A 13126-nucleotide genomic window follows, 5' to 3' on the forward strand; every position below is an offset into this window, starting at 1 on the left:
CAGTTGATGTGAGGATATTAAAAATACAGAGTTATCTGTGCATACTGACATCTGCTGATGTCATTTTGTGTATTTTTGAACCATACTGTGTCCTTGAATGATCAGGTATATTAGAAATGAAAATTTGATTCCCTTTAACTTCATCTTGCATTTTGGTGTTAATTTGATCTTCTCTCAGTGTTCTGTCATATGGGCAGTGCTAAGAACAAACAGCATTTACTATGTGAAACTCTGAAAAGTGTAAAAAAAGGCAAGGGAAGAAATAATGTAGCTCAGCAATATCACTGTTTTCAGTAAATGCATCCTAAAAAAATTCAGCAAGTAAATTTCTTATTTTTGTTGTGTTTATTTTAAGATCCTATTTCTGTTTGAGTTTTCTATTATTATGTGATTTTTCTTATCTGACAAATATAATTTTATAATTTTTTCCTATTAATTTTTCACTCTCAAACAGAACTCAGGTAGTGTATTTATATTACATTTGCTTTTCTGATGATACCATAAAGGAACCATCAGATCTGACTAATATGTACAGATCTGACTGACATGTTTATCACTTGTGTATCTGTTAGATAGTCAATATCTGTTTATATCTGGTAATCACGGTCTTTAAATAAAAATTATATTCACTTTGCAGTGGGGTGCACATTTTTAGAATGATTTTACAGTTTCAAGATTTTACTTTTAATAGAAAACCAGAGTATTATAAAAATGAATGTTAATTATTGATGCACACTAAGTTTTCCCCTTAAATATGTCTTTTCCTCTCCTCCTACATAGGCAGAAGGCTATGTAATTGGAAGTTGCATCAAACATATTCCTATTGCAGGTAGAGATATTACTTACTTTATTCAACAGCTTCTAAGGGAAAGGGAGGTAGGAATTCCTCCTGAACAATCTCTGGAGACAGCAAAAGCCATAAAGGTACATCCTCCTTTATCTCTTAATAAATACATAGTAAATGTCCATGAGCTGATTTTTTGGCTCTAGCAAGTTGCCAGTGGCTCTCTTAAAAATGCAGATGTAGGCAGTGTATTATAATTACACCAGCTTCTGGTGGTTTATCCAATCAAGTGTGGGGGAAGGAGAAAGAAGAAGAAAATATTGGGTTGTTTGGAGTGAGTATGTTCCACAGCTTAAATCAGCATTTCAACTTTGGAGTTGTTTAAAATTTGCTTTGTAATAGAACTTAAAAAAAAAAAAAAGAAAAAAGTAGAGTGATTGTAGGCCTGCTCTTGCAGTGCAAGCTTGCCCTTGAAATTCTTTATTGTTGGTGATGTTTTCATTTTGGGAGAGGCAGATGTAGCTGAGTCAGTGTGTGCAGCCCTTTGGAAGCAAATGGGCCTCGTGCCTTGAGGGGCTGAGGCTTCAGTAGTGATTTGGGTGGGAAAGTCCCTTCAACAGATCCATCTGTAAAATACTCACATTTTTCGTTTCTGATTGTGTTGCACTTTAATTCACTGATGTACTAATGAATTCAGCTATTTTTAACACCTGGTGTTTCTCAACAGGAGAAATACTGTTACATTTGCCCCGACATCGTGAAGGAATTTGCCAAGTACGACGGGGACTCTCGCAGGTGGATCAAACAATACACGGGCATCAACGCCATCAACAAAACCAAGTTTGTTATCGATGTTGGTTACGAGAGGTTCCTCGGGCCAGAAATCTTCTTCCATCCCGAGGTAAGAGCAGGGAATGAATATCTGTGCTCAGTTGTGCCATTGCCGGTGCCTGGGCGCCATCCCGTGGCAGTGAGGGGCCAGTGAGTCTCTTGAACACGAGCCGGGTGCACTCACAGGTAACATCAGCACAGCAGAAAAGTGGTTTTGTAGTGTCCATTCTAACGGTTAAAACATCTTGTTCTGTTCCTCTTTCAATCTGAACTTGAGAAGTAATTGTTTCATTTCACAGTTTTTGTATAGCATTTTCCTCTTTCAGCATCACTTTAAACAAGTCTTGTTGCAGACATCTTCTATAAAAATCGTTTCTTTAGGATTTTTCCTCCTGAGAAGCTGAATGGCCTCAGGAGCAAAATGTAAGCAATGATTATCTGCTGCTGTGGAATGCAACAGGTGGATCTGTGATTGGTCTCATGTGGTTGTTTCTAATTAATGGCCAATCACAGTCAGCTGGCTCAGACTCTGTTCAAGACACAAGCCTTTATAATTCTTTATTTTTCTATTCTTAGCTAGCCTTCTGATGAAATACTTTCTTTTATTATTTTAGTATAGTTTTAATATAATATATATCATAAAATAATAAATCAAGCCTCTGAAAAATGGAGTCAGATCCTCGTCTCTGCCCTCATCCTCAGACCCCTGTGAACACTGTCACAAAGTCTGCCTTTATACTTTGTATGCTGCCAATCCCTTTGGGCACTACTAAGCATGGCCTTGATGATATTCTAAATATTGGATGCAGACTTTTGATACTGAGTCAGTTTGTAAGGCATGGATGATAAATTTATCCTTGAAGGAAATCTCTTGAAATCTCTCTTGGTGTGGTCGTAAGTAGTATGTGCAATTCTGGGAAAGATTACTGTACCTCATCTCTCTGATTTTTGATAGTTCAGTTTGAGTGAGTTTCAGGATATTGGTGAGAGGAAGGAGTCAGGAAATTGTTGAGAGGAAGGAGTCAGGTTTTAATACAGGTCCTCTCCATTCCTGCACACCTAGTTGAACTTACTCAGGCACCCATAGTCTGTAATACTGTTAAAAATTTTATTAAAATCCACATCAATACTGGTGAAGTTTCTCCTTTTCTACCCTCCTCGTTGGAAGAATATTAAAAAGCTTCTTTCTGCTACCTTTTTTTGAATTCCAGCTGTAATCTTCTTTGGTCAGTTTGTAGCCATCTGATCTTCTGCCAGTATTAAATCTCTGGGCTAAATAGTTTTTCTTCCCTGCTGTTTACCAATGTGATTTAACAGAGAAGCACTGAATCCCATGTCAGACATCATTTCAAGAGTTTCTCATTCCATAGTCTCTAAAAAGACTGTTGGGAATGGGATAAAGAACCAATTTCCATTTTTTTCATTTCTTGGTAGTTTCTTGATGCTGTATTGAAAAAACCAACCAAACCTGAACTGACTTCCTAGACAAGAAAAATACAATAGATCATGTATACTGCATCCAAAGAGAATTTCTTGTTGTGTTTCATTAACTCCTCACTTGAAAGGGTAGCAGCTTAGCTAGGTAAAAGCTGCCTTTGGTAAAGCTGTCTTGTAATCTTTTCCTATTTTCAGTTTACAGAATTTGTTTTGAAGTCTTTAATACTCCTGAAGTTAGGTCTTGGGGTTTCTGGCTATCCAGATTATTTTTCTACTTTTTAAACTAGAGATTTTACTTGCCATTCTCCAACCATGTTATATTGGCTGGCAGACTGCAGTTTTGCATTCAGTTCTGTTGTCCCTGTTCTGGGATGATGTTATACCCCAACTCTCATTCCTACTTACTCCTTTTTCCCTGCTGTTTTATCAATATCTTTATGGAGAGCTCAGGAGTTTTTATTCTCATGTAGTTCATATTCTGTAGTTCATTCAGATGAAAACTCGGTGTGCAGCAGCTTCTCTTTTTTGTTTATGTGGCTTCATTTTTTTGCTTCTTGCATGATTCATTCTTACTGTGGAAGTTAGTTTGAATTCTTGGGAAGTGCCCCCATCATTCTTAGGGCTCCTGAGCTCCAAGCCAACTTCTTTTGCTAATTTTCTCTCCGTTCCGTGTGTACTTGTTATGCTTGACTGTTGTTATTTGTTCATCCATGTAGATACCACATCTTGTTTTGAATTTAAATCCCACATATTTCTACACTGAAGCTTATAATAGATCTTCAATAGTATATTATTGTGTATTGGTAATTAGTTAAATTTTTTAAAGTTTACCCTCTGAAAGGAAAAAAACGTGGGTTATTACCAGTTCTTTACTTTAAAACTTATGTTAAGTTTTAAGTGGAAAATTTCCACTAGATTGTTTTCTAGCAGTAGCAGCTCTTAATCTCTAGTTTTATAGATGCAGAAATTAGCACTGTGTTCATGTTTGCATTGATAGGGGCTTTTGCTCAAAATCTTAGACTGTTTATGCTTTTTTGAGCATTAGATGCTTCCTGTGCTTGGGAAAAAAAAAATCTAACTTCTTGGTGGCAATTTACCTGAAGTATTTTAGCAGCATTAAATCTTTTTGCAGGGAAGCATTCGGATTTGCACACTGTTTTTTTAACCTCACTTGAAAGGAAAGGCAGGACCACAGTGAGTGGTAACAGTGTGTTTAATATTGCAGGAAAACTCAAACTCATCTTGCAGACAATAAAAGTGCATAGTGCCTAAATTGTAAACAGTGAATTTCTGCCCAAGGAAGAGAATCTGATTTTCTTAGCAGAAAAAAGAAATTCTCATTTCCTTTGCAGAGAAGTGTTTGTTTTAATGTAGAATAAATTGTGAGCAAGACTTGAAACTCCCACTCATCCCCTATTATAAAGTCTCTCCACAGTCTTATTTCTGCCTTTTTAATTTCTCTGTTCTTTGGATGAAAAAATCTAATGCCTGTTCTGTTTCATTTTAGTTTGCTAACCCTGATTTCATGGAGTCCATTTCGGATGTAGTGGATGAGGTGATACAGAACTGTCCCATTGACGTCCGGCGGCCGTTGTACAAGGTATGGCCCTTCCCTGGTGGGATGCATGTCATTTGTTTGAGGAATTGAAATAGGAGTCTCTTCAAGACAGATCTCAGAAGCTTTTGGAGATATATTTCACACTCAAGATAGCTCAGCTACTTTAGACAGCATAAAAATTACCAGGATGGCTTTTGTGATTATGTGTGGTGGTGTTTGAAGGTCCCCAGGATGAGGTGAGAGATGAGAATCTTTACTCCATGTTTCAGAAGGCTGATATATTATTTTATGATTTTATATTATATTAAAAGAAATTATATGTTAAAACTATACTAAGGAAAGAGAAGGGAGACATCAGAAATCTAGAAAGGAATGAATAATAAAATCTCGTGACAGACTCAGAGAGTCCGACACAGCTGGCTGTGATTGGCCATTAATTAAAAACAATTCACATGCTGGGTAAACAGCTCCCCAAATCACATTCCAGAGGAGCAAAACATGGAGAAGCTGAAGCTTCCCACCCTCCCAGGAAAAGAAATCCTGGCAAAAGAATTTTTCATAAAATATGTCAGTGACAGTAGTGTTGGAAACAAAAAGGTTTTAATAAAAGGCAAAATAACAAAACTCTTCATAAAGAAAAATCAAACAAGCTGCAAGAGTTCCTTGCCCCTGATGAAACACCTCACAAAAACAATTAGTTTCTTTGTTCTCTTCTTTTTCTAAATTACTCAAACAAAACTTTTTAGCTCCTATCCAATTAACTATCCTTAAGTTTGAAATAAAATCCCTCAAATCCTATAAAATGTCTTTACATCTAATTAAAAAAACCAACTTCTAAACTTATTTCCTTTTTAAAAAAAAAAAAACAAAAAAAGAAATTTGTCATTCCATCAACAAAAAACACATTCCTATAAGGAATAAATACCAGCATCAAGGTCAGAAGCATGTGCATGGCTACCACTTCCTCCACAATGAGAAATGTCAACTTTGGATAGAAATTAAACAAAGTGCCACTTCTAAATGCCACTAGATATTTGTTGCTTTTTAGTTTTGAAAGAGAAGTTTGTGCAAAGGCTCAATGCATAGGTAAGTATTGTCCTTGAGGAGCTGTGGCAGAGGGATGTTATTTGTATCTGACATTTGTAAAGTGAATTCTTGTGCATGAAGGACTTTTAGTTTTGCCCATTTCAAGGGTTATACTGTGGTCTCTCACTACCCTCCTTCCCCTGCTTTACTAAGTAGTGGTTTCCAATATTTTTTTCCATAGTCTTATCTTGTACCTGCCCATTGTCTGCAGTTTAGTCAGTATTGTATCACTTATAAAGTACATAGAAACTGAAAATATGTAAGGAGAGAACAATTAGGCCAGCTTAAACGCAGGGTGTAGTCCAGAGAGTACTTTCAGTTCCTGCTTCTTTAAGGAGTGGAAAGTAAGGTACTGACATGCATAGTCCATGGCAAGCTTTGTCTGTATTGGCAGCACATCCCATGGTTCCCTTTTTTCAGCTTGTGCAGGACAGTTTTGGAAATAACAGCATAAAATTATAGCATGCAGAGATTCGTCTGCTCATGTAAAAGGTGGTAGTGTTCCTCACCTGGTAGAATGAACTCTAAGTTCTGACTAAGTCATGTCTCTGGATAATTTGTAACTATTAAATTTTTACAGTCTCTTCTCCTTGCCTGGTAAACTCTCTGTAATCTAGAATGAGATGTAGCACTGCAGAGCAGGTCTGTGGGGCAGGATAAAAGGGGAAGTTGAACTTCTTAACAGATTAATATGTCAGTTCTGCAGTAGATGTCTTCAATGACTTTAGCTTAGGTAGCAGCAGGGTTTAGGAGCCCCTTAATGTGTGGTTGTGCTTAGGGGTCTCTGCTTTTTATCTGAAACACCAAAGCTTCCTCAGAGCAGATTCTTTGCTTGGTAGGGTAGGGTTTGGTACTGATTAGAAAGTGGTGTTTAAAATTTGAGGTTAAGTTTCTTCTGCCTCATCATAATTAGTAGACAAATAACTTTCCCTTGGCTTGCCCCTGACTGAGGCTTTGTTTTTCCTTTTTTCTGTTTTTCATTATACTTGCTGAGTTAAAATAATGTTTCACAATTACCAATGCACTGTACTGAGAGATGTCAGTAGTTATTAATGATAATAGCTGCTATCTTCTTGAAGCAAGGTCACTTCAAAGGGATGAGCATCCCTTGTTATCAATGATAAAACAGTGTATGGATGCAGAAATATTCCACTCATACTTTCTCTCTGAGGTTTATCAGTTTCACTTGCCCATGGTGCTGGGTGGTGGCCAGCCAAGGACCTGTGCTTTGGAGCTGAGTTTCCATCAAATGAATTTGGATTCTTCCTCAGTGTTCTTGCAGAAAATACACAAAAGTATCCTTATTGCAGGTTTTATGTGGGATGTAGCCTTTGAATCATTGCTCTACAACCCATCTTTTGATGTCCTGTTGTATTTCTGAGTTTTACTGCCAGTATCCCTGTTTCCTAATCTGATCAACATCTCTCTCACAAGGCCAGTTATCTTACTTTGTGTTGATGTTTGGACCAGCAGAACCTTGATAAGACTTCAGCCAGATCTGTGACAACCCAGCCTAAAGGGAAGAAAGCATCTAAGATTTGTAAATGCTCATTGGTCAAAAGAAATTACAAAAGTCAGAGAGTCTGAAAGTTTTATTAATAAATTACACACTTGGTATGGAAATTGGTCTGTTAGTCCCTGACCTGCTGTCTAAGCACACAGCAGTAGGTTTTGGGTAAAGGGATAGGGTGAAAGGGAAGACATGGATAAGAGGGAGAGATGAATTAAAGAAAGAGAGAAAAAGGAAACACCAGTCCTGGTTTCAGTGTTGATCCAACTGCATCAGTCTGGCCAGTGACATGTCTGTCCTGGGGGCTCCCCTGGGTTTGGGGTGGGGGTTCCTTTTTATGGAGAGGTTTCTCTGCCCCAAATACAGATTTCTTGCTTTCCATGTAAATTAGTTGCCATGTGCAGTATGTTCTATCAGGCCTTTCTGGAAATAGGTTGGAGGGCTTTGGGGACTTCTGGTGACAGTAATGCCACCCTGTAGTGCATGCCAACTTCATCCCACTCATTCCTTGTACTCTGTTGTGGTTTGTTCTCGTGGACAAATGCCCTGTGTGTGCCTGGCCCCTCCAGCCAAATCCTGTTCTTCCTTACAGTATGTTAATACCAATAGTCCCTGGTTATTACCAGTAACTCTTGTCTGCTGTTACCAACAGTCCTTAGTTGGCTCCACAGCCATTTAGTTACGGGTGTTTGAGACATACACATGAGCCCCTTATTTTCTGGGAATTGAGAGCTCAAAAGAATTCCACTTTGAACTGCTGTTTACAGGACCTGTAGAGAGTGAGCTTTAATCATAGTACTTTCCCTTCCTGGCCACAATTTGAGTTGGTAAGTTTCTTTGAAAGTTCAATAACAAAAATACTATTTCATTTGAGTTGTTATTTGGGCAAGAAATAAGTTTCCAAGGCTGTTAAAAGCCAGGTTCTCACTTAACACCTGTTAGTTCTGGGAACAGACAGTGTTTCTGTTAAGCTCAAGAAGGGCTTGGTCCAAGAGCAGTTTGTCAGGGCTGAGGCCTGATGAGCATTTCTCAGATCCCATTGGGGCCTGGAATATGGGAGATGCACCTTCAGAAATCCATCCCTCAGCTGAAGTCAGCTTCTCTGTGCCTCCACAAGATCCCATAACCTGCAGCTGTTCAATACCAGGCACAAACATCCTTTCACACATGATGAAGCCTTTTTAAATTGTATAATGATTGCCAGCAATGCACTCTCTAATTCCCATGATTACATCATCGTAATGTGATTGCTTGCAAAAACTGATTTGTATTCTCTAACACAGAGTTGAGAGATCTGGATTGCTTGGGATGAATTGCCTTCTGCTAAAACAGAAAAAAATAGATATGGGTTTGAAACTAGGGGACTTGAATTGAAATTTGAAGAAATGAGTTGGGTTTTGGTGGGTTTATTATTTAATTTTTTTGTTTTATTTTTGCAAACCCAAAGCTTCAGGAAGCAAACTGAAATTTAAAATGAGTGCTCAATTGAAATGAGAAATGACAGAGGAGATAATTTTTGGATCTTACCATATGGATGAAACAATTTGGCATCCTGGCTACGTTGATCATTCCTGTGTGTTGAATTCCACTGAAAAATGACCCATCCTGCATTTGTGGTGCTCAGTGAGACATTCCATCACCCTTAGTGTTGTCTGGAAAGAATGGTGTATAGTTCATCTAGTTCTATATTTTGGGGTTTTTTTAGGATTTCTTAGCTTCCTTTTTTCTTAAAATATTGTTCCACAACCTTTCCTTGACTTATAATTATATGAATACATAGTATAACTGATATCTCAGAAATGGAGAGAAATTACAAGGAGAGTGCAGTAGCATGATGAGGGCTGTGGTCTGCACAAAAATGAGATCCTTCCCCAGCTGTCAGGTTCCTGTGAGCACACCAGTAAATTCTGTGTAACTACTGCACACCCAGCTTGGATCAGTGATGAGCTTCTGCTCCTGTGGTACAGCCACAGCAGATGCTGGTGTGGAATGTTTTCAGCACTAGCTGGTATTTAAAAGTCTCTTTCAACCTGAAGGTGCTCTGAAACTTGTCCTAGCATTTGTTAATGAGATTAAAACATGAGATTTTGGCACTTAATGTCAAAAAACAGTCTCCTCCTGAATTGAGTTATAATAACTTCAGAGGTGGACAAAGGGCTTTGAAAAGTTTTAAAAGCTGGCTGCTATCCTAATAAACAATATTTTTTGTTAGTAATAGATTCAGAAACTATCACTTTTATTCCACGCTCGACTTGATCTTTGTTTTTTGTTATCCAGAGTCTCTCCCCAGGTACTTCCTGAGTTAAATGAGAACTGTATTAACAGTTCTGAGGTCCTTGCCTTCTCCCAGTTAAAAGAACAGAAGTGTAGGGTCACTGACTGTCTCAGCAACTGATTTATTTTCCACTTTTCTCTGCTGTGTTTTTAGCACAAATACCTGAAAGAGAGAATATAAGATGAATGACATCTGAAGCCAGGTAAATTCTGTCAGAAATACCTCTGAAAGGTCCTAGCCAAGCATGCTTAAGCATGCTGAATCAAATGACAACATTCTTGACCTCAAACTTCTAAGCCGACTTCTTGAGTTTAAAATTCTGCATGAGGTGAGGGACTGTAGGATATTGGACTGTGGTGTTTTATTGGAGATGAATTATCCAGGTTTTCCATGGAAACACAGGTGCATGGGGAGAAGATTTTGACAAATGGGCTCTTTTCCTTAGAGAAGGTGACTTCTTAGCTGGGTGTGCAGCTGTTGTGGACTCTGATTAGTCTCTCTCAAAATGAAAACTTAGTGAAATTATAAAGTCAAGCTCGTTGCTACATTTGAGACTTGGGCTGCCCTTGTTGTGTCAGTGTTCACTCAGCAGGTTAAACTGCTGAGCTCACAAGAGCCCGTCCTCAAACACAGGACAGGTCCTGGGTGCAGGGTCAAACTGGGTGGTAAAAACCCCCTGATATCACTTTTGTCTTCATTTGCTGGTAAATAGAAACCCTTGGTGTGAGAGCAGCTCCAGCTGCACAGCACGGTGGGTAGATGGCACTGTAGGACTGGCTTTGCTGTCTGTGCTCCAGCACCACAGAAATTCCTGTTACTGACCCGCAGCAAACTGGGGAGGCTCTGGGGTGAGGGAAGGGTGGAGAGATTGCCAGGCCATGGCATCTGCTGGCACCATGACAGGACATGGGACAGGAAGAGCATTCCTGCTGAATAATACAGTATTCCTGCAGTATTTAAATGAAAGCCCCAAGAGATTAACTCTGCCATTGTAGCACAGGAGTACTGAGGAGAAGCCCTGCTTATTCCCATCACAGCTATAAAAAATTTTGTAGGATTACTCCTGCTAGTTGGTTTAACAATAGCTCAGTGCATCTGCAGGATTTTCTGGTTCCAGAAATACGCCTTTTGTGTCTGAGGCGTATTTCTGCAGAATGGAACCACCATAAGTCATGCTGGAATCTCTTGCTGCGATTTGAAATGTGAAATGAACGTTAAATTCATGATTTTAAGGAAAAAGAAATTATTTCTTTATTATTAGAAGTAAATGTATTTTTAAAATAGTGTTTCTCACAATAAATTTACTTTTTTTTGCTATATTTATTGTTTGGAATGAATAATACTTATACTTTTACTTTCCATACTGTGTTGGCAAATAGTGCCCTGTTTTAACCAAATTAACAGAGACATGTAGCTTAATTGATTCACTTGCTAATGAAGTGCTTGGCTTCAGCTTGTGAACCTTCCTGGTTTTACCCATAATAATTTTTATTAACAGTCATATATTGATCTCATTACATGTCTCTGGTGGTCTGGTCACATCATGTTCGCTTTAATTTAGGCTGTCAGCTGGAAAGAAGGGAAAATGGGATGTGTTGTTCTTACTTGCCAGAAAAGCAGGGGATGCTTTTCAGTTTGGTGCTGCAAAGTCTGCTGTGTGCAGCTGAGAGTGTGCTCACACCACAGTGCAGTGGGAAGATGCACAAACCAGTTCAGCACCTTGTGTTTGGTAGTGCTGAGTTCTTCAGGAGCTAATTTCACTCTTTGGAATTTTTATGTGAGCTTGATTTAGTGAGAGATTTCTGTTGCTGGAGCTGGGTTGCTTTGTTGGGTAATTTCATATCTCTGCAGTGTTACATTGTATAGGCATAATACCAGAAATGGTGCAAGGAGAAACTCAGTACCACAGAGTTTATAAGAAAAGCAAAAGGTACAGATGAGAAGGGAGAAATTTCTCGTCAGCCCTCTGAAGTGGTCTCGATGATCTTAAAGGTCTCTTCCATCACTAATGATCCTGTGAATGGTATCCACTCCCTGGTCTCCTTCCAGAAATAGCCAACTTCCATTTATTTGCTTGTTAATTTTTCAGATGTGTGGAAGAGCTTTGTCACTCTCTGATGAGGGAACACGTTATTTCAAAACAATTTAAATGTTCAGCCAGTTAGCTATAAAAGTGAGACCAGCTGGAGGTTCTTTCCATCAGCAGGTATGATAATTGGTGTTAGCTGAGAAACGTGGGCTGCTTGGAGCTCTTACACCAGCTGAAGTGTGTTTGAGCAGAGTAAGATCAGAAGAAGTCTTTTTTAAAGCAATCAGCTGGAAACAGATACTTAAAGCCTAACTTCTTTGATGTCTTTCTCTGGGAGGCCAGAGGATTCTCTGACAGGCTGAAAACCCAAACATCACTAGTGAGCTTTCTCCACAGATGTATTTAGCATGCTTTATTTTTATGGCTTTTAAGTAGTTATTGGAATTACACAAATTTATTCTAGAGAAGATATTTAAGAGGTCAGGGTGGAGGTCAGTGTTTTTTGGGGTTTATTTTTGTTTATTTTAATCTGACTATCTTCTCTTACCTTTATTGTGTCCTTTGCAAGGTGGTGTTTGAGGGCTTTGGAATGCATATGGATTCTGCTTTCATTGTTAGTGGGGAGTACCTGGCTTCTGACCTGGCTTGCTGAGTTGAGAACTTGCTGAAGGCTGCATGAAAAGTCTTCTGCTAAAGAGTTAGCATGGATTTGGTCTGGCACTGACAGCAGTGCAGGGAGCGGGGGAGCTGTAACTGTATAATTAAACATCTTCTAAATGCAGTTGGTTCGCCTAGTTACATATATCCAGAATTTTGCTTAGCCTGGCTGGTCCAAATACGTGATAATGAGGTGACTCATCTTTTCAACATTTGCACCTTGGTGCTTCTGGTCTCCTTGGGCAGTGTTATTGTTGAACTGATTTTGGTGTGTAGAAGTACTTGAATAATCATAATTTGAAGAAGATGTAACTTAGCCTCTAACTCTGGAATGATAACTAGGTGGGAAGTTCCTCTCAGTGATGCTGCTAACTCTGTAGTTACACAAATTGGTCTTGGATGTATTAAAAAAAATTATTGTTTGCTTTATTCTGGAATCTATTTTTAGTGAAAGCATTGTCCACTTTGTGGATTATGCTTGAAGTTTAATTTGCTTAGAATAGAATTATTGCTTTCACATTCTTTGCCAACTTCATTATCTCCAGGTAATATTTTCTGATGACATCTTTTTAATTGCTATTTCATCACTCAGGTTGGTTGTTGTCTCTTTTTGCCCATTAGCAATTTCCTTTTCCCAAGTGGAGCGCATGACCACTTTGATGCCGGGGAAGAGATGTTCTTGTGTATGGGGAGAGTAGGGGGAATCCTCTCTCCTGCTTTAACTTTAGGATCAGCTGTGGTTTCTGGCTCCTTTCCTCTTCTCTGTCCTCCTCTTTTCCTTTTGGAAATGTTTCAGTAATGTTATTGAGACTTGTGCTTTTTTTCTTTAAAGCCCACCTGCCTTGTTAGGCATTTTTTTATATTGTAGATAATTTGAAACTGTGAAGAGATGAGTTTTTCCTACTGTAATGGTTTTATGATGTGCAGGCTTTTTTTTTTTTCTCATGAAAAACAAACAG

The 13126-nt window shown here is 38.6% G+C and overlaps 1 protein-coding gene across 1 annotated transcript in view; it reads left to right on the forward strand.

Annotated features, from left to right (window-relative positions):
- Positions 1–13126, forward strand: part of ACTR3B (actin related protein 3B) — a 28484-nt gene that overhangs the window by 11777 nt on the left and 3581 nt on the right. The window contains exons 7-9 of the mRNA XM_064703883.1: positions 781–924; positions 1512–1685; positions 4560–4652. Coding sequence (XP_064559953.1) covers positions 781–924; positions 1512–1685; positions 4560–4652 — 411 coding nt within the window. The remainder of the gene's footprint in view (positions 1–780; positions 925–1511; positions 1686–4559; positions 4653–13126) is intronic.

This window comes from Zonotrichia leucophrys, chromosome 2, assembly GCF_028769735.1.
Source record: "Zonotrichia leucophrys gambelii isolate GWCS_2022_RI chromosome 2, RI_Zleu_2.0, whole genome shotgun sequence".
Classification (NCBI taxonomy): Eukaryota; Metazoa; Chordata; class Aves; order Passeriformes; family Passerellidae; genus Zonotrichia; species Zonotrichia leucophrys.